Source organism: Orbicella faveolata, unplaced genomic scaffold, assembly GCF_042242905.1.
Source record: "Orbicella faveolata isolate gen_17 unplaced genomic scaffold, um_ofav_v1 contig_13, whole genome shotgun sequence".
Classification (NCBI taxonomy): domain Eukaryota; kingdom Metazoa; phylum Cnidaria; class Anthozoa; order Scleractinia; family Merulinidae; genus Orbicella; species Orbicella faveolata.
The window spans coordinates 13,566,514-13,585,985 of NW_028301540.1; the positions used below are offsets into that span (position 1 = coordinate 13,566,514).

The window sequence follows — 19,472 nt, forward strand, 5'->3', positions numbered from 1 at the left end:
ACAGTGGTTAGTTTACACTAAGTATTACATGTATACATTATTTATTTTATTCTATATAACGTACTGTACGTAATAATAAAGTGCACGGTATCATTTATATCACAAAGGTCGGCTGTGATTGGTGCATTTCGATCCTCCTATTGTTCCATTGTTCCGGCGAGTAGCTGTTCCCTCAGTGGTCCGCTGTTGTACCGTTCTCCTGTTGTTGTGTTTCTTGATCGTGGGTATCCATGCTTCAGGAATTTCAATTCCACTATCCCTGTTGATGTTGTTAGGGTGAAGTCTTATGTGAATAGCTTCCTTGACCCTACGTGTGTACCAGTGAGGATCTCGATCAATAAACTTGACCTCATTCCAGATAGGATAGTGGCCGGTCTCGTGGGTGTGTTCAGAAACGGCGGAGGTCTGGGTACGGGCGAGTCGTATATCCCTGTCGTGTTCTTTGATCCTCTCTTGCATAGATCTCCCTGTTTCCCCGATGTAGACTTTGCCGCACTCACAGGGAATCCTGTAGACAACACCATCTTGTTTAGCCGGGTTGACGGTGTCCTTTGGTCGCACTAAGTGTGACCGAAGTGTCGTGTCGGACTTAAAGACGGTGCGAATGCCTTGTTGTTCTAGGCAGCGGCCGAGAGACTCCACAATCACAATCACAGCCGACCTTTGTGATATAAATGATACCGTGCAATCAGTCGACCTTATCGCCTGAAGAAGACTAGCAGTAAGCAGTCGAAACGTCGCGATCTACATCTCAAGTGACTACATCGTGAGACAAACGATAATACACTTTATTATTGCATCCACCACGATGAATAACAACAACCTATTCCTCGACATTGTACTGTACGTAGTTTATTGTAATTAACGTACTGTAGATAAGTTTGTTGTAAGTATTGTATTGTAAGTAATTTATTGTAATTATATATTGTAAGTGAGCTTTTTTCAAATAAAAACAAAAAAAAACAAAAAAAGAAAATTACAAAAAAAAATCGGGATTTTCGTCAGAACTTAATTTGGTAGTGCCTCAGTTCCCTGGCTCGTTTCAGGACTGCGCAGCTTGCTCGTTTAACAGCTTGCCTAAGGACATTAAAAAACACCACTGACCCTGAGGGACTCCTGCAGAAATGTAAAAGCTTTCATTTTTCGTCTGCGAAAGCCGAATTTGAGTAATTCTGAGACTTGTTTTTCTTTCCTTTATTCAAGTTTGTATATATTTTTAATGCAGCTGGGTTCAATCTTTTTTCAATTACTGTATATAAGCCTTAGCATAGAGGAGCCACGTTCAGTGGAATGCTAAGAAACCTTTATTATTATTATTATTATAATTTATTATAATTATAATTAATTATTAATTAATTTTAATTAATTTAATTAATTATAAGTATAATTTATTATAATTATAATTAATATTATTATTATTAATGTTATGATGATGATAGTAGTATTAGTATTTTTTATTATTGTTATTATTATTATCATTATTATTATTCTCTTAGGGACTGTCACTTATACTTGTATCCATATCTGAGTGGAAACAAGAGACTTGGCTACGACGCTTCATTGGCTCAAAGAAAATAAGATTTCTCAAAGTTGTTGCTATAAGGCGACGTTGCAGCCAACAGATAAGTCTAACTCACCAACTAAAATCTGATTCACAAACTAAACTTTTAATTTTGCGATCTCCCAGCAACAGCTCTTAATTCAATATTTCGTTGGCGTTTTCTCCAGAATTTCTTCAAAGCATCTTGAAATATTGGCATCCTAAAGCTGTACACAAATGGATTAGCCATGGAATTCCCCAGCAGTAAAACAGTAACAAACCACGCAGCCACTGAAGAGAAACACGAACAGAAGTCTTTTATCAAGATCATAACGCAGCCTGGCAACCAAAAAACAAGTGAAACAGCAATCACTATAAAGAATGTTTTTGACATTCGCAATGATGCTTGCCTTCCGACATCGAAATCAAGTGCTGTTCTCTGCAATCGCGAACGGATCGTTAGGTAACTTGCGCAGATAACCAATAAGGAGAGAAGGGAAAACCAAGCGTAAGTGAGAACAGCATACACACTATCTACATGTATGTGGTATATCGTCAGCAACAACAATCCACTCATACAAAACCCAGCTACCCAGATAACGCCGATGCTGTAAATGTAAGCTCGAATACTTGTCACACGATGACGCAGTGGCCAGAAAACGGCGTAAACGCGTTCCAGCGAAATAAGAGCAAGAAATAGTAGTGACGTACTGCTACCAAATATTTGGAACGCCCACCAAGGACTTTCGATTTTTAACATTTCGTTTCCACCATTGGGAATTGTGGTGGTCGCTAGAACAAGACCTTCTCCTAGTCCTACATGTAAATCAGCCACAGCGAGGTTGATGAGAAAAAGAAAAGTTCGCTTCAAACGGAGTCTCTGAGTCCAGAAAACAAAAATGGTGAACACGTTCCCCATGACGATGATGGTTACCTCAAGTGCAAGGATTATTACAAGCACAATGGCGGTTATTGAAAGAAGCATGATTTAGTTTTTCTTGCTTCGTGGATGTATTTTGGCTCCGTAATTCGTTTTGTTTCTTTCAAGCGCCTTTTGCAAAAGATTTTTTGGTTTCTTATTATTCTTGTTAGTCACAGTGCTTGTTTGAGAGTAAAATCTTCTCTTTTACAGGACTGGAAGATAGCACGTAAGTTTCGAGGCTGCCAATTTCTCAGCAGTGAGGTGTGAATAATGCAATGCTATCTTCTCTTTATTTATGTAAGACATGTTTAATTAAGTTCATTTGTCCGCATTATTGACGCGAATTCAAAATTATGCAGTTCTTCGATTTTCGACGAAGGAAATTACAATTTGTCTTTATCTTGTGCATGGTTGCGTTTTCATGATTGTTCACCTAAGCCATCGAAATTTCAAAAAGTTGCATGCTCTGAGGTTTTACTTTAAGTGTAAAAACGGATCATTGATTTCCAATAATAAGCCTACTTGCTTAATTTGTACCTTGGACTCTTTTCTTCATTTTTAATTTGAATAATGCTAAGGTTATGATTTGTACATTTATTTCCGTTGTAGGAAGCTGAATCATTAATCGTCATTGGCTTGATTTAGAACTTTTTTGCAGAGAAATTAGGAAAACAGCGTTCAGAAAAATTGACAAGAGCGTGAGATGAACTTCGCAACTTCGTGTTTCTCAATAAATTTTAAACTGTCGTCCTTTTTATTCCCTATTAAAATGCAGATGACAGTAAGTAAATAGACAAATGACACTTAGTAAATATGCAGTGATAACTCATAAGCTAGCCTCCTCAAGACGTGCTCATTGAGAATCTACATATCACGTCATCTTATATAGTTTCTTCGTGGGCTAAAAAACACCAAGACATAAAAACTATTTATTCAGTTTACGTTATACTGTATCAATAATTTACAGTTTCTCTAAAATTTAGACGTAGAGCTTTAAGAATTACTTCTTCAAATGTTGGGTACGACATTGCTGTCTTCGAACAAAACCAGTATGTGTTGTTTTCCACATTTGAAAGCATTAAAAAACGAGCCAATATTTGACAGATGTGACGAACAGTTTAAATTTCAAAGTATACTTTTATAATGTATTAACCCTCAAAGACGGTGGGTACGCTTCTGAAAGCTGGTCACCATTGAATCAAACTTTTTGCTAAGCTTCATCCATTTTCTGGTTTTCAGATATTTTCAAATTACCAAAATTACCAAAATTAAACGGTAATGATAACTTAGTCCATTGATAGTTTTCCAATTTAGTCGAGGCTAGGCATAATTACAGGCATATACAGAGAGAAAAGTAATCTCGGACACCAGAAGAATTGTGCTACCTGTCTCCTTTAACAACATGAGTGAAAGTTGTGAAGATATAAACTATATTCGTTAAGTTTCTGGAAAAGGCGTTATAGCCCTTAATAGAAATATTTCTTTCTCAATAGAATGCATTTTAATTCATTATCAGGAGCAAGGTCAACCTTGGTCTCTTGCAGGCTGTAACGGGCACCAATCCTTGAACATATCAGAGATAAAACGATTTTTTAGTTGTCACCTTCAATATTGATCGACCTTACCGGGAAATGGTTTTCTATATGATGAAAAGCACTCCGCGGAGTGACCGCGTTTAGTAAATGGGAACGAGATCTTTCAGTAACAGATATCCGTCGGAAAAACTCTTTCAAGGACCTTAAATCTATATGGAAAGCTGACAAACTTACAGAATTTTACTATAAACTTTCACATAGGACACTTGTCTCCAAAAATGAACTTTACTTTTATGGAATATCGGAAACCTTCGACTGTACTTACAGATTCGATAAGTCATAGTTTCATTCTAAACAATTCATCAATGAAGTTTTACAACACTTTGATGAAGAAAACGTCACCTCTTTCTCGCAAAGTGATGAAGAACCACGCTTTTGCTTTGATAAAACCATATTGGTTAATATTGGTCAACTTTGCAAAAAAAAATTAATTACTACTTAAGAAATGAAATGCGTGCATGCTATTTGCAAATTGAATAGTACTTCTACCAGAAACGTAATGAAATAGAGAAACATGAACAGAATTCTTTTATTGTAAACATGGCGAAAACGGGTAGCCAAAAGACAAGCGATACAGTGACAACCATAAAAAATATTCTTGACATTCGCAAAGTTTTTTCTGTTGATGCCTGCCTGCGGACGTCTAAGTCATGATCAGGTGCTGTACGCTGTAAGCGAGAGCGGTTCTTTAGGTAACTTGCAAAGATAACCAACAAGGGAATAAAGAGAGCTGAAGAGTAGGTGAGAGAAGCGTACAGATTGTTATTTTGGTATATCTTCAACAACCAGACTCCACTAATACTCACTCCAATTGCCCAGGCGATAACAATGCTGTAAACGTACGCTCGAGTGCTTGTTACGCGATGACGAAATGGCTACAGCACTGAGTAAATGCGTTCCAGTGAAATAAGAGCGAGAAAAAGTACTGACGTATTGCTGCCAAATACTTGTAATGCCCACCAAGGACTTCCGATTTTCAATATTTCGCTTCCATCGTTAACTTAGAATTGTGTTGGTCGCTAAAACCAGAGCCTCTCCTAGTCCGACAAATGAATCAGCCACAGCGAGGTTGATCAGGAGAAGAAAAGTTCGTTTCAAACGGAGTCTCTGAGTCCAGAAAACAAAAATGGTGAACACGTTTCCCATGACGATGATGGTTATCTCAAGCGTAACGATTACGACGAGCATAGTGGCTTCTGTTGGAAGAAGCATGATTTTATTTTCTTGGATGTAATTTTCCTCTATAATTTGTTTTGTTTCTTTCAAACGTCTTTTACAAAGGATTTCACGCGTCCTTTTGAGTGTATTAATAATCACAGTACAAGTTTGAGTAAAATTTGTCTCACGCGAACGAAGGCGGTAGGTTTCGACAGTTGGTAGTTTGTCATTAGTGAGGTGTGATCAAAAAATGATATTATTTCTTTATTTATTTAAAGATATATTTAAATTATTTCATATTTTTGGTAATGTTCCAGATTGCAATCATTAGCGTCATTTGTCCGCAATATTAATAAAAACGCAAAATTAAATGCTTCTTGCTTTTTCGTTGAAGGAAAACAAGAACAATTTCTGATTATTTTCAGTAGATTGTCACGTCGTTTTGATGGTTGCTATTCTAAGCCATCCAAATTAGGGAAGATCACATTCTGAGTATTACTGAAAGAATCAAGATGATCATCAACGGTTTGCTTGTTGTCCAGTATTGCACGGCCTCTTCAATTTGTAACAATTTTCTTCTGTTTTTCGCCCCTTTCCACGTTTTCTAAAACTTAGGCATGCCTTGATACAGTTATTAACTTCACATATTTTCTTTCCTTGTAGCAAGTGCCACCATTGATCATTAGAACGATTTAGAGTGGTTTGCATAAAGACCTTAGAACACAGCGATCAGAATGATTGACAAGAAAAGCTAAATGTCGTTGCAGCTATTTCCATAAGTTTTCAAATGTATTTTTGTTGAAATAAGCTGCCTGTAAGTAAATATGCAGCGACAATTCATAAGCAAATCTCCCTAAGAACGTTTTAAGAATATACATGTAACCATGCCACAGGGACTAGCCTTATGCCTTTATTTCATGAGCTCAGAAAACACCAAGGCGCTGGTACTCTGACAATTTAGACGAAGATTTCTCACAATTTCTTATTGGAAAGCAATATTTCAATTTTTCTTAACAGAAAAGAGACATAAACGCGACTGATCTCGCTAAAAACGAAAACCAATATTTAGTAGATAAATGAGTGATGCCAATAAATACGTACGTGAAAGGCTAAAAGGGTTTACAATTACTTTTAGCTTTTTGACACAAATAACTTTTATAATTGTGCCTCGTGTGAAAACATAAAACGTTACATATGGTTTCTAGGAAGGGAACATTGTTTCTTTAATTGTAAAACGTTTTTAATGCTTATGAATATGTGACATCTTATGTGTAGATGTTTTGCAGTATTTGACAAAGGATATCGTATATTTGTAGCGCTAATGTCCCCATTGTGTTGTATTCTTGGGCAAGACACTTTACTCTTACGATGCCTCTCTCCACCCAGGGGTATAAAGGGGTACCGGTGATTTTAATACTCGGGGTAACCCTGCGATGGACTAGCATCCCATTCAGGGAAGTGTAGAAATACTCCTAGTCGCTTCATGCTACTGAAACCGGGATAAGCTCCGGCCTGATGAGCCAATTCGCTCGTATGCAGACTTAACCTGTTTTCATATTTGTAGCGCTAGAGTGAAGAAGATTTAAGCTGGAAGCTTTTTTAAGACTTAAGTCAATTTAAACAGCTTATCACAACTTATCCCATCTGCAATGCTCCAAAGTGTCACCAGAAGGGACAAAATGTCACCAGAAAATATAAACATTCTGACTGCACTTGAGCAAAGTTAGTTCAGCCTTTGTAAACTATAACGCTTCGAGAATTGAATAAATCATTCTACTTCATTCCTGCATGTACTCGTATAAACGATGTGTCCAACGTGCATGTAATACGTGACTTGTATTTTCACTGTACGTCCATAAGCCTCAAGAGTTTGTGGAATTTAATACGATTTAAGAAAATTACAAATCTTTTTGCATCGCTTTGCTTGTTTTAATTTTTTGTCGTAAAACATCGATCCAGAACAGTTTTAGCTAGTTTTGTCCAGCGTACTATAATATCAGTTCAATCTAAACGCCAAAGTAGCTTTATTTAATCCGAATAGGTTTCCTCGCTTCGAATACCAGACATCTGTGACATGATGTCGATTTCACAGCGGAAGAAAGAAGAAATTAGTATACTTTCTACACGGCCTTCTAATAATTCATTTAAAATAACACATCGCTACAAGAGATATTTACTGATTTAGTTTTATTGGCTTCTAATAAAATACTTATATCTCAATATAAACATTTGATCACACGTTGCACGCCCAGCTAATAGTTCAGTTTCTGAAATAATGCATGAAAATAGTTAATATAGTCATTTTTATAACCTTATAACAAGAAATAAAGGATAGAATTTCCTTCTTATACATTCTAAAGAAAAACAAAAGTAAGCGCTTCTGCTTGAGAAACCGGGAAAGACTTGGAAGTTGGTGTTGGCCGATTTTCACACATCAAGTCCAAAATCCACGGGGGTTTGACCAATTTTGGGGGGCTGAGCGGTAAAAAATATATTAGAAGAAAACAAAATTTGTTTACCTAAAGCCAAATTTAAATCTCTTTGTAAAACCCAATGCCTATGCTTTTATAGGTAGTGATATTGGCTCGCAAATATCTTTCGCTTCAAGTGTACTATCAATCAGAATGTAGTCTTCCAATAAGCAAATTAGGAGGAACCGGAAACTACCATTTTTCCTCATGCGTATTATTTCGGATGCTCACATATTTTATCACAATAATATTAGCGTCCCTGTACAGTTTAACCCTTAATGCAGTGATATCAAGAAAAATTACTAAGGTCGAGCCTTTCTGACTTTGCAGAACCTTCCTCGAAGATATCATCCAGCCCACGACCGGTAAAGGTACTTAGATATTGTCGACCTGAAAAAATTTCCCATCGATTTTCGTTGTAAAGTTATTTCTTATTTTAAGAAGTCAAATAGTTGTTTAGAGATTGTTTATTACTAAAATGAATTTTGTTTTGTATTTTCGCAACTTGATGTATTTAAAGTTCTTTCTCTAATTTATAAATGTGTCTTTTTTTCTTTAGGATTTATCAAACGAAATAACTTTGTAACAAAAAACAAAAACAAAAACAAAAATACCAATCCAGGAAAAACAACGGACATTAAAAACGTCGAGCCTCCAAGAGAAAGCTAAGCCTCTCCAAATCCCTATTGACACTGCAGCGGACAGTCGAACGTCAGAAAAGAAAGGTGGGTAGAGTCCGAGCTGAATGACTGACCATCATGTTGACCTCCATCTCTGTCTCCGTGACATGAATCAAGTTGGGGTATCCCTACGCCCTCTCAATGATGTGCTAATCTATCGCAGAATTGACATCAGCATTAAATTGGCGGGTGCACATTTTTACTTGGTTAGTCAGAGCCTCTGCAATAGTGTTTTTCCCAAGGAAACATCACTGACGATAGCCAGGTTTAAAACCTGCCCCGCTCGATCCGAGTCAAAGGCAATAACAATTAGGCCACCAAGCCATAATTCACAAATTGCGCTCCGTATTGTGTGATTTCTTGGAGATAACTCTTAATTGAATATTTTGTCGACGTTTTCTCCAGCATTTCTTTAAAGCATCTTGAAAAATTGGCATCCTAAAGGTGTTCACAAATGGATTTACCATGGAATTCCCAAGTTGTATAACAATCACAAACCACACCTCCAGTGGAGAGAAACATGACCAGAATTCTTCTGTTGTGAGCATAACGAAAGAGGGCAACCAAAAGAAAAGCGATACAGCGATCACTTAAAAAAATGTTCTTGACATTCGCAAAGTTTTTTCTGTCGATGCTTGCCTGTAAATGTCTGAGTCAGGTGCTCTACTTAACAATCGCAAATGGATCGTTAAGTAACTTGTACAGATAACCAACAGCGAGGTAAAAAAAGCCGAAGAGTAGGTGACAGAGGCATAAAGTTTGTCGTTATGGTATATCGTCAACAACCACACTCCACTCATACGCTCTCCATGCAGTTACCCAGACGATAACAATGCTGTAAACGTAGGCTCTTGTGCTCGTGCTGGATACAGCAGGGACTATACGCGTTCCAGGCCAATAAGATCTCGAAAAAGCACTGACGTACTGCTACCAAATACTTGGAATGCCCACCAAGGACTTACAGAACCAGAGCATCTCCTAGTCCCACAAACAAGTCGGCCATGGCCACAGCGAGGTTGATCAGGTTGATCGTTTCAAACGGAGTCTCTTAGTCCAGAAAACAAAAATGTTAAACACGTTTCTCATGACGACGATGGTTTCCTCAAGGGTAACGATTACGACGAGCACAATGGCGGATGTTGAAAGAAGCATGACTTGTTATTTTTTTTTTTTTTTTTCTGTTTTCTTTTGTTTACTTCCTGGATGTGATTTTCCCCTCTAATTTGTTTTGTTTCTTTCAAACCCCTTTTACAAACGATTTCACTTTTGAGAGTACTATTAATCTCAGTACAAGTTTGTGAGTAAAATATGTTTCACGCCAACGAAAGCAGTAGATTTCGACGGCTGGACGTTTAATTTCTCACCAGCGGACTGCGATTCAGACAATGATTGTCTTTTCACTAATTTTCTTTATTAATGTAAATACATATTTAAATTAGTCCATCTACTTGGGAATTTTCTAGATTACAGTCTTTTGTCCTATTTGTCGCAAAATTAACGATAAACCAAAATTAATTACTTCTACATTTTCAGGGAAGGAAACAATCAATTTCTGTTTATTTTTAGTATAACTGGTTTCGTTTTCATGGTTGTTCCATTACGGAAGATCACAATCTAAGAATTACTTGAAGAGTCAAGATGATAAATCAACGCTTTATTTGTTATCCAATATTACACTTCTTTACTTTTACCATTTTTCCTCTCCTTTTCGCCTCTTTCAATTTCTGCATTTTTTTATAATTTGACTATGCCTTGTTTTTTGTCGTTGTAGCAAGTGCCACCATTAATCATTAGCAAGAGTTAGAGTATTTTGCACAAAGCGATCAGAATGATCGACAAGAAAAGCTGAACGACGTTGCTGCTATTTCACTGACTTTGAAATGCATTTTGGTTTAAATACAGTTGGCTGTAAGTAATTATGAGGGGATATATAATTTATAAGGAAATCTCCATAAGAACGTTTTAAGAATATTTATGAGCTCAAAAAAACCAAGGCGAAAAAATTTTGCGTCTTTTTACGTTATGCTTTTCAAATTATCAAGTCGCATGTCCTCTGGCAATTTAGACGAACATTTATCGCAACTGCTTGTTCAAAATTTGCGTTCCACAATATTGTCTTCCAACAAATCCGGTGAGCGTTGTTTATAAATTGAAAAAAAATAATAAATAAATAAACAAAAGCAATCTTTCCAGTTTTTCCTGATAGAAAAATAATTGACGCCATCTGGCTAAAAACGTAAACTAATATGTAAACTAATGTGTGATGCCAATACGTACATGAAGGGCTCAATGGTTTACAATTACTTTTAGCTTTTTGATGCAAAGAACCTTTACAATCGCGCCCCGCGTGAAAACACAGAACATTATATATGGTTTTTAATAAGACAAAATTCTCTTTTCAATTCAGTATGACGAATGGCCCTTTCATGAATTTGTGACAACTTATGTGTAGATGTTTTGCGGTATTTGACAAAAGGAACATCGTATATTTGTTGCGCTAGAGTTTAGGAGATTCAACTTTTCCCATCTGCAAGTGCCAAAGTATCACCAGAATGAACAAAATATCACCAGAAAATAGAAACAGTGCAAAGTTAGAAGTGTTCAGACTTTTTGAAATATAACGCTTCGATTCAAGGATAAATTCTTCTTCTTCTTCAGTCTTGCATGTACTGTTATATGGTGGTAGTGGTGGTGGTAGGGGTGGTGGTGGTGGTGGTGGTAGTGGTGGTGATGGTAATAAAAATAATAATGTCAATGAGTGAGTGTAGTAAAATTCAAGCGCTCATAAGCCTATCTCCGTAGATAAAGATTGATACAAACTTTCTAATTCTTCCAAAGGTTCTCTCGTATTTGCATTTAGCTTGAAGGTTGGGTTCCAGGTGATCAGTATTATCGCTGAAAAAGTTCCCTTTGCGATCATATGAAAGCAAATCTACAGAAATCGAAGAAATCGTTGGGACAACGATCACTAGAATAGACCACAGTTCAATCCCAACAATCTGTTGTGGAGCCAAAATTTAGAAATTATGTTTTTAAAAAGCTTAGTTTTGGCAGGCCAAGGCTAACTCAAATAAGTGGAACACTTAATTCTTGAACGCCTCTTCCGTTTGCCACGGAAACGTTCTATTCTCGAACTTTGTTTTCGGATCTTTACCTGTATACATGTTTGTTTCGTTCTTGTGACCTAGGCTTTTACCTCCCCCAGGTAGATTCAAGGTTTGCTGTACCTAAAGATTATTCTATTTTCCGGTTTTCAAATGGTGAATTTCTGCTTGCCTTATCAAGTCAGCTGCGTTCGCGTAGATTTAAATCTGAGTACTTTGTCTCGTACTGTCTGATTCACGTTCTGATATCAAAAAAAGTCCCAGTTCACACATATATACATACGTTATGTTGAAGCCGCAAATGTAATAATTGACCATAAATGTAATAACAACCACAAATGTAATAACGATCACAAATGTAATAAGGCTTGACCACAAATGTAATAATTGGCCACAAATGTAATGAGAGTTTGACCAAAAACATGACAAAAAAATAGTATGAATATCAATCGATCACTTTGTGTTTGATAACATGTATAGTGGAACCATCTATGGATCTACCTCGGACGTATTCGGTGTGCTTCGGAAATATAATATTTGGTACTCCTTAAATGTTTTTGGAAATGTTCGGAAACATTCATATTACCTTCGGACATCATTTGTACGATCTTCGATAATCTTCGGACAGTTATCAAAGGCGTAATTATTAGTATTTTCAAATATAGGCGATTTCTTTGAGATGTGAGATTTCTTATCTCGCGTTCAACTGGACAACCTACTCATTCATGAGATGTTGAGTTGAACGCTTGACGAGCATATCTCCGCCCAAACGTGCATTATATACAGGTGGATTTTTATTGACGAGTAATTTTTATAGCTAGGTTCACAGAGGCAACTTTACATGGATTTATAATTACGTGTATAGAATAAAATTGGAGCACACATCTCGAAATAAAAAAGTCGAACCACATTCAAGTTTTTTTATCTGCATATATGGTCGCTGTTTTAACTTCCACACGTAAAACCAATTAAATTCATTCCCGAGCATTCACTTTATATTTGACCAGACTCAGTGCGCCTGCTGGTATGTGGTGCTGGGAGTTTTTCAAGCTAAGTAAGATTAAAATAACTTAAAAGAAAATAAAAGAAAATAAAAGAAGATAAAAGAACGCAACCTTTAGTCAACATGAAAATTACAATACAGCTGTACCAAATGTACCTTGATCTCATTTTTACGGGCTTTAATTTGACGTGGCGAGAGAAAACCAAATTTGTCAATCAAAACATTTAGAAAAAATAGAGCTAGTTTTTACTTTCGGCTCTCTAAAATCGAATTTTTTTTGTTTGCTTGTTTGTCTGTTTGTTTGTGTTTACCAAAACTAAGATCGGAACACGGTCATGTTCATTCACAAAATGTCGCTAACATCATCTTCTATTATTTAAATTCACGTGATTTCTTAAGTATGAGACTGCAGACGAAATGACGCGGCATGTTATTTTGAAGTGTTTGATGTCGGCTTGTTAGTAAGGTTTGCTGTCTGGCAGGCAGTACCATCCGCCCTAAGAGTTTCAATATCTGCTTTCGACTTACAATGATGTGGTCGCTGTATCTCATTGTTGCTTTGGTTGGCCTCTTTTTTATCGAGTTTTATGCTGCTGCTAAATTTAAGTCTCCCAGTAGAAGCAGAGGGCGAGGAGACAGAAACATGTCGGCCATTCCTGATGCGTTAGATGATTCTATGATAAAACTGGCGAAAGGTAAAGCACTTCCTCTGGTAAAAGGACGAAGCAGGGCAGGACAATCACCATCTGTCAGATACTGGAGATCAAAAGGGAAATATCATTGCAAAGACAAAATGGAAAGGTAGTCCTTTATTTGAAAAGTCGCTGAATCTTGCGAAACTCGGAGATAAGCAAGATTGTTGCGGATGAATTTCAACGTATGAAAGAAAACTTTGTTGGACTTAGCCAAAATAAAATTCAAGATACTCTCAACCCAAAAAAGTCCCACTACCGTCGAAATGCAAGGATTTTAAACAAGACTACGTTAAAGCAAATCCGAGGTCAAGCTGTTCAGGTAAGACATCAAATTGATCTTATGGACATAGGTAAAAAAAGGAACTGTGGTATCTCTCACCGCTATGTGTTAACGGTTAGGATGTTTTTAGTCGATTTGTGTGGCTCAGAGCTCTAAGTGACAAATGCAGCAAGGCTATTTCCAATGACCTACAGAGCAGCTATTTGGAGCATGGGCCCCTTTTGATAATCCAGAACGATCAAGTGCGAGAATTTAAGGGTACTGTTAAAAAACAGTCGCCATTACCACCCACAATCCTAAGGAAAAGTGGAAAGAAGCCATCGTTCCTTGCGTGAAAAAATGACTTACGACTTCTTGAGAAAGTCAAAAAAATGCGTGAACTGGATAAAAGAACTTCCAATTTACCTACGAATTCTGAACGAGGAACCAAAAGAGGTTTTAAAATACAAATCTGCTTTCCAAGTGTATTAAGCGCGAACGCCTGTTCCCAGTAAAACTGATGTAATGAATGATGAGCTGCTGACCAATGCAGGCAAAGGCCATCCTGTTGAGGCTGACAAAAAACGGCGCGCTAAAACTGAATGCTTCAACAATAAGAAAGGATGCTCGTGCTGCAACTGAAGATGTAACAGAAGAATGGTAAACGCACAGTTAAAATGCAACCCACTTCAAAATATCGTATAGGCGAAAAAGTTTACATGCGGCTTCCAAAGAAATGAGGAAGTAAAGGTGGGCAAAAAAGGTGTCACGTCATAGAAGCTTTAATGAGGACCAATGAGAGAAGAAACCTTAAAAGACACTCTTACAAGGTATCATTCGTCTCTTCACTAACTGGCAAAATGGAAAAGAAATGGTTAATGGTTGATGATATAACTAGGCTAACGCTTAAAGAAGAAAAAATGAAGCAAATGGTTGCAAAGCTAACCAAGGGGAAGAAAGAATATCATCGCAATAGATATCTGATCCCCATGAAACAGGATGACTACGAAGAAATTATAGAAGATCAGGGTGATGACATTGTGTTTAATCCACTAGGAGATGGCAACTGTCAGTTCGCCGGGTTAGCCAATCACTTGAGTGTACTTGGTATTTTTAGGTCACAAGAAACGCTGCCAGAGGAAATTGTTCTGTACTTGGCAGAAAACCCTCTGGACGTCGATGGTTTTCTCCTATTGGAATTAGTTCCAAAGTTTAATTTACAGGAGAATTACTTGCAGTACATGGCACGGAGTAATACTTTTGGTGATCAGCTAACACTCTATGCTGCTGCGAATTTGTTTAATATTAATATCCATGTAATTTCAACCCTTAAGCTTGGCGCGAGCCATACCTTTCATTCTATATCCAGCCACGCCATGGGCACTGTCCATCTCGGCCACTTTGCTGAGAATCATGGTGAACATTCTGTCAGTTTGGTACCACGGCTTCAGTGTAATGAAAACGGAAATAATACCATAAATGATAACGTAACTGACCGCGAAGGTGTAAATGATGTCATTTAAGATGACGTATTGCTTGATCATGATAATGAACACGTAGACGACAACTTGACCAGTCAGGAACAAGAGACAAATGCGCAACAGTTTTTAAACGATGACGTTCTGGAAATTATAATAAAGGTGCTGCTATTTTCATTTCCTTTCAAGAGGAACAATTTAAAAGCGGTGAACAGATTCTTTAAAGCTACGGTTGAACGAGTACGTTTCCCAGCGTTTAAATCCCCGAGCTTCCAGCCAAGCCGACAACCATCGGCGTGCGCAGCATGACTGAAATGAAAGGCAAACAAAGCGGTGCTGTTATTCGCCTGAAGGAAATTGTCAGCCCCCGAAATGGCATCTGGCAAGGCTCAAGCTTCGTCCCCAGTCATGTGGCTGGTTTGCCGTTACAGACATTCATTGGAAGACATAATTTTATTAGGAGTTCATATATAAGTTGTGTTAGTCGCGGGAAGGCATACTGTGTAGTTAATTAAGTCATTAGTGGTAATTGGGAATTGTTTACTATATGATGATGTACATATTGCCTCATTGGTTACAATTGTGGTCAAACCTTTATTAAATTTGTGGTCAAGCTCTTACTTCATTTGTGGCCGGTTATTACATTTGTGGTCGTTATTACATTTGTGGTCGTTATTACATTTGTGGTTAATTATTACATCTGTGGTCAAACCCTTATTACATTTGTGGTCAAGCTCTTATTCCTTTTCTGGCCGGTTATTACATTTGTGGTTAAGCCTTATTACATTTGATGTCAATTATTACATTTGTGGCTTCTACACGTGAAATAACTTTTACTTGCCCTCACATGGTTTCAAACTTAGCTGTAGATTTATTCCAGAATGTAACGATGTTATGGTGTCTTCTCTTTAGAGGCGGGCATCCTTGATCCTCAACTGACGATTTGAGCGATCTATTTTCTTTATAGCGTCCTTGTTCTAGAAGTGGCACCGTGAAAATAACGCTTGTAACTTTTACTCAGCTCGTACAGAAGGGATGTAAAACCATGCCCCTCTAATAAAGCTGATTTTCAGATTAAGAATCTTTAATCACTCCCCTTTACTTATAACACAATTGACAACATTAACTAGCTGGGATAGCTACCTAACTTGCAAATGTCATAACGAACAATTTGATCGTTTATCAAAATATGTAAAGTTCCGAATATACCTGCAAGTGCTTCCTTCCACATTCTTTCAGCGTCATCTCGAGCCGAAAAAAGAATATTGAACAAACTAAATCATGAATTCAGAATCATCTTGAGTTAGGAAACAACACTGAAAGCAAATGTTAACATTTTAAGAAAAGAAACTGGTGGCGTTCGAGTAGGTATCAGGTAATACAATTCCTTGAACAGGACAAAATATTCAACAAGCTTTAACTAAATTTTGTTTTGTGGAAATGATGCGTCAATGTTGCTCCTAATATATCTTTACTTAGACACACTTTAAGCAATTAAGAAATGGGTCTTTTAAGGGGTAAATAACGTCACTTTTTTTAACTTGCCAGCAAATGAGATTTGATGAGCTGGAGTTGAGAAAAAATCTCGAATCCTTAACTATTGGAAACATTTTTGTGGCAGCATGCAAGTTTCATACTGATTAAAACTGTTCAAAGAGTTAAAATGTCCTTTCTTCTCACTTGAAGTTCCCAAATTCATTATGAGTCATTAAGGTGAAATAAACGACATTATAACCATGACGGTGTTTGGATATTGCTTTTAATTTTAAAATCATATGATAAGGATTGGGCTGATGCGGTAGCTGCTAGCGACAAAGGTTCCTACTTTGAGTAGGGGAAGTTGTTTACACTCGACGAGGAGACTGATGTTTTACAATCTCTAGCTAAGCATCACTTCTTTGGTGGTTTCAAATTTTGAAGCAGTAACGGTAGCATTGATTGCAATCGGTATCTAGTGGGTTTCCTTTTCGTTGGTTACGAATGCGCTTTTTCGTTGTCGGCTATATTTCTCGACCTGTGACTAGATAGATTGTGAATCTATATTAGGCTAGGGCATTTTGAAAATCGAAAGACCAACTAGAATCGAAAACTATTTGAAGCGCGAGCGGACGAAATTTAGATGTTGCAAAGGATATTTACATTTGAGACCCTTTGTAATTGGTACGAAGTAAAATGGGCCTTCACTTTGTGGATCAACGCGTCATCCTTTTCATGCTGTTCGTGTACTTATCTCATTACACCGGAAGAAAGACCTAAAGTCTATTTGTGTTCGTTTGTTGAAACGAAAATTTAAGCGAGTGAAGCGCACATTTTGAGTGCGCTTTCGGTGAGTTTTCAACATTTTTCGCTGAAATTTGGTGAGAACGTTGCCAGAAATCGTGGAAAAAGCCATGTCGGCGAATTATTAAGTTTTAGTTCCTTTAAATGGTGATTTAGTGAAGGGAATGCAAGTTAATTCAACTCGCAAAGTTAAACTGCTTGTCAAAAATAAACTAAACAAGTAATATTTTCCAACAGTGTATTTATAGAGAAGGGTGTTAAGACATAGCGATGTTGATTGCTTCCTCCCACTCGAATGCGACCAGAAACGAACTTGATTAGTGAACCTCTGTACTTTAGGAAATCGGGCGTTATATCCTGAAAACGTTATAATGTTTGGTTTAAACGAACATGACTTGGTAAACTACTATTTTTAAAGCTTTCTGAAAATGTATACTTTACTCGGGTTTGAGTCAAACGGCCGACCGTAAAGCGGCGCAAAGAATGATGGTCATTTGGGGTATACTGATACCATAACTAGCATGAAGATTATCTGCATATATTTAAACCTCAGAATGAATTAAGCTAGCATGGTTTAACGTTATAATCTCACGTCTCCGCAATGATCTTAGTAATCTTATACAAATATCAATAGAGCATCACCATTGTTTACTATTTCGTTCTCACAATTGTCGATTGTTTACATGAAAAAACAAATAATAAGAACTTGATTTTTGAAACTTCTTTTACGGTCAAGCAAAATCCAACCTGAGGCCAGGCTAAGAAAATGAGTGGCTGTACTATGTTTTAACTTTCAAATGTTCAATTAATTGCAACTCTATTTATCGATAAAATCTCCGTACAAAATTGCACTATTATCCGTTACCCAGCTTTCTCTTGTATCGTACCAAACTACAGTTGTTTGAAAACTACAGGCCCGTTTCATGATCTTTACTCGATGTATTTACTCTAACAGCTCTTAACTCAGTGGTTCTTCTAATATTTCTCCTGCGCTTCTTAAAGGCATCTTTAAATATTGGCATTCTAAAACTGTAAACGAATGGATTCACCATGGAATTTGCCAAGCGCAGGACATTTACCGTCGACGCTATTGGCGGAGAGATACATTCCCAGCAGAACTCTCTTAAGACGTACGCTACAAAACCTGGCAGCCAAAACGCAAGTGACACAGCAACTACTATAAACAATGTCCTAGAAAGTCGTAAATTCCGCTCAGTTAAATTTCGGTTGTGCACCTGAAGATCACGTGGTGCAGAGCGCAGTCGACTACGGATGGTGAGGTAACTTCCACAGATAACCAACCCAGATACCAAAAGGCACGAATGAATAACCACAGCAGCATACAACCTACCGACTTCTCTGTGGTATGTATCTAATAAGAAGATCCCAGCCAGACAGAATCCAGCTGCCCAGCTCATAAAGATGCTACAAATGTAAGGGCGAATACTTGTTACCCGGTGACGAAGAGGACACAACACGGCGAAAACTCGTTCCAGTGAGATTATGGCAAGAAAGAACACCGATGTACTTGAACCAAGGACTTGAAAAGCAGTTGAAAGAATGATTATTTTGCCTTCCTTTTTTCCAAGCGATACCATTTTGTCAAATGTATCGGCTCCGAGGACAATGGGTTCTGCTATTCCCACAAGTAGATCAGCCACCGCGAGATTGATCAGTAGAAAACAAATTCGCTTGAGATGGAATCTCTGAGTCCAGAAGACAAAAATGGTGAACGTGTTTCCTATGATGATGACGATTGCCTCGGTTACGATTACAACAATAAATGTAATGGCGATTGCTTTTGCCATGATGTCCTTGTCGTTATGCTTCAAACGTTCTTCTACCTTCTGACTTACGATCAACAGTAAGCAAACACCACGCAAAATGTCTGCAAAGTTGTGAACGAACTACAATTATAGACAACAAAGGAGAGCTCTGCTTATTGCGAAAGCGAATAATCAATAATCATTGAATAAACAGTTTTAATAGGGTGGGGGAAAAGGAACAGCTTTCTCACCCTGATCGACATGCAAATACGTGTCACAAAGTAATAAATTAGGCCGAATATTCAAGATGTGAATTCGGACGAAAATCATTTGTAAATTAAGCTGGAAATAAGTTAGTTTATTTCACATGTGAATATCTTGATCACCTAGGTAATTTTTCTTTATGAGCTGTAAAATGCTGTTCTTCTGCTTAGCGTTACAGCAACGTGAGTACAAAAATATTAACTGAAGACGTATTTATAAACCCTGACAGGTCGAGTATGGATTTTATGTTTCGTTTT

General features: G+C 37.3%; 2 protein-coding genes and 3 pseudogenes across 2 annotated transcripts; 1 reads left to right on the forward strand and 4 right to left on the reverse strand.

The window, feature by feature from the left end:
- Positions 1–1,479: 1,479 nt before the first annotated feature.
- LOC149115094 (adrenocorticotropic hormone receptor-like) lies at positions 1,480–2,722 on the reverse strand. The gene has a single exon (XM_089283827.1). The coding sequence runs from the start codon at positions 2,523–2,525 to the stop codon at positions 1,668–1,670; it is 858 nt and encodes a 285-aa protein (XP_089139953.1). The 5' UTR covers positions 2,526–2,722; the 3' UTR covers positions 1,480–1,667.
- A 1,569-nt stretch (positions 2,723–4,291) lies between these two features.
- Positions 4,292–5,454, reverse strand: LOC149115095 (dopamine receptor D5-like; annotated as a pseudogene).
- A 3,241-nt stretch (positions 5,455–8,695) lies between these two features.
- Positions 8,696–9,969, reverse strand: LOC149115096 (uncharacterized; annotated as a pseudogene).
- A 3,174-nt stretch (positions 9,970–13,143) lies between these two features.
- Positions 13,144–14,204, forward strand: LOC149115097 (uncharacterized; annotated as a pseudogene).
- Positions 14,205–16,642: 2,438 nt separating this feature from the next.
- LOC110067267 (trace amine-associated receptor 1-like) lies at positions 16,643–19,124 on the reverse strand. The gene has a single exon (XM_020774579.2). It carries the CDS (start codon positions 18,991–18,993, stop codon positions 18,094–18,096), a length of 900 nt encoding a protein of 299 aa, XP_020630238.1. The 5' UTR covers positions 18,994–19,124; the 3' UTR covers positions 16,643–18,093.
- Between the last annotated feature and the right edge of the window lie 348 nt (positions 19,125–19,472).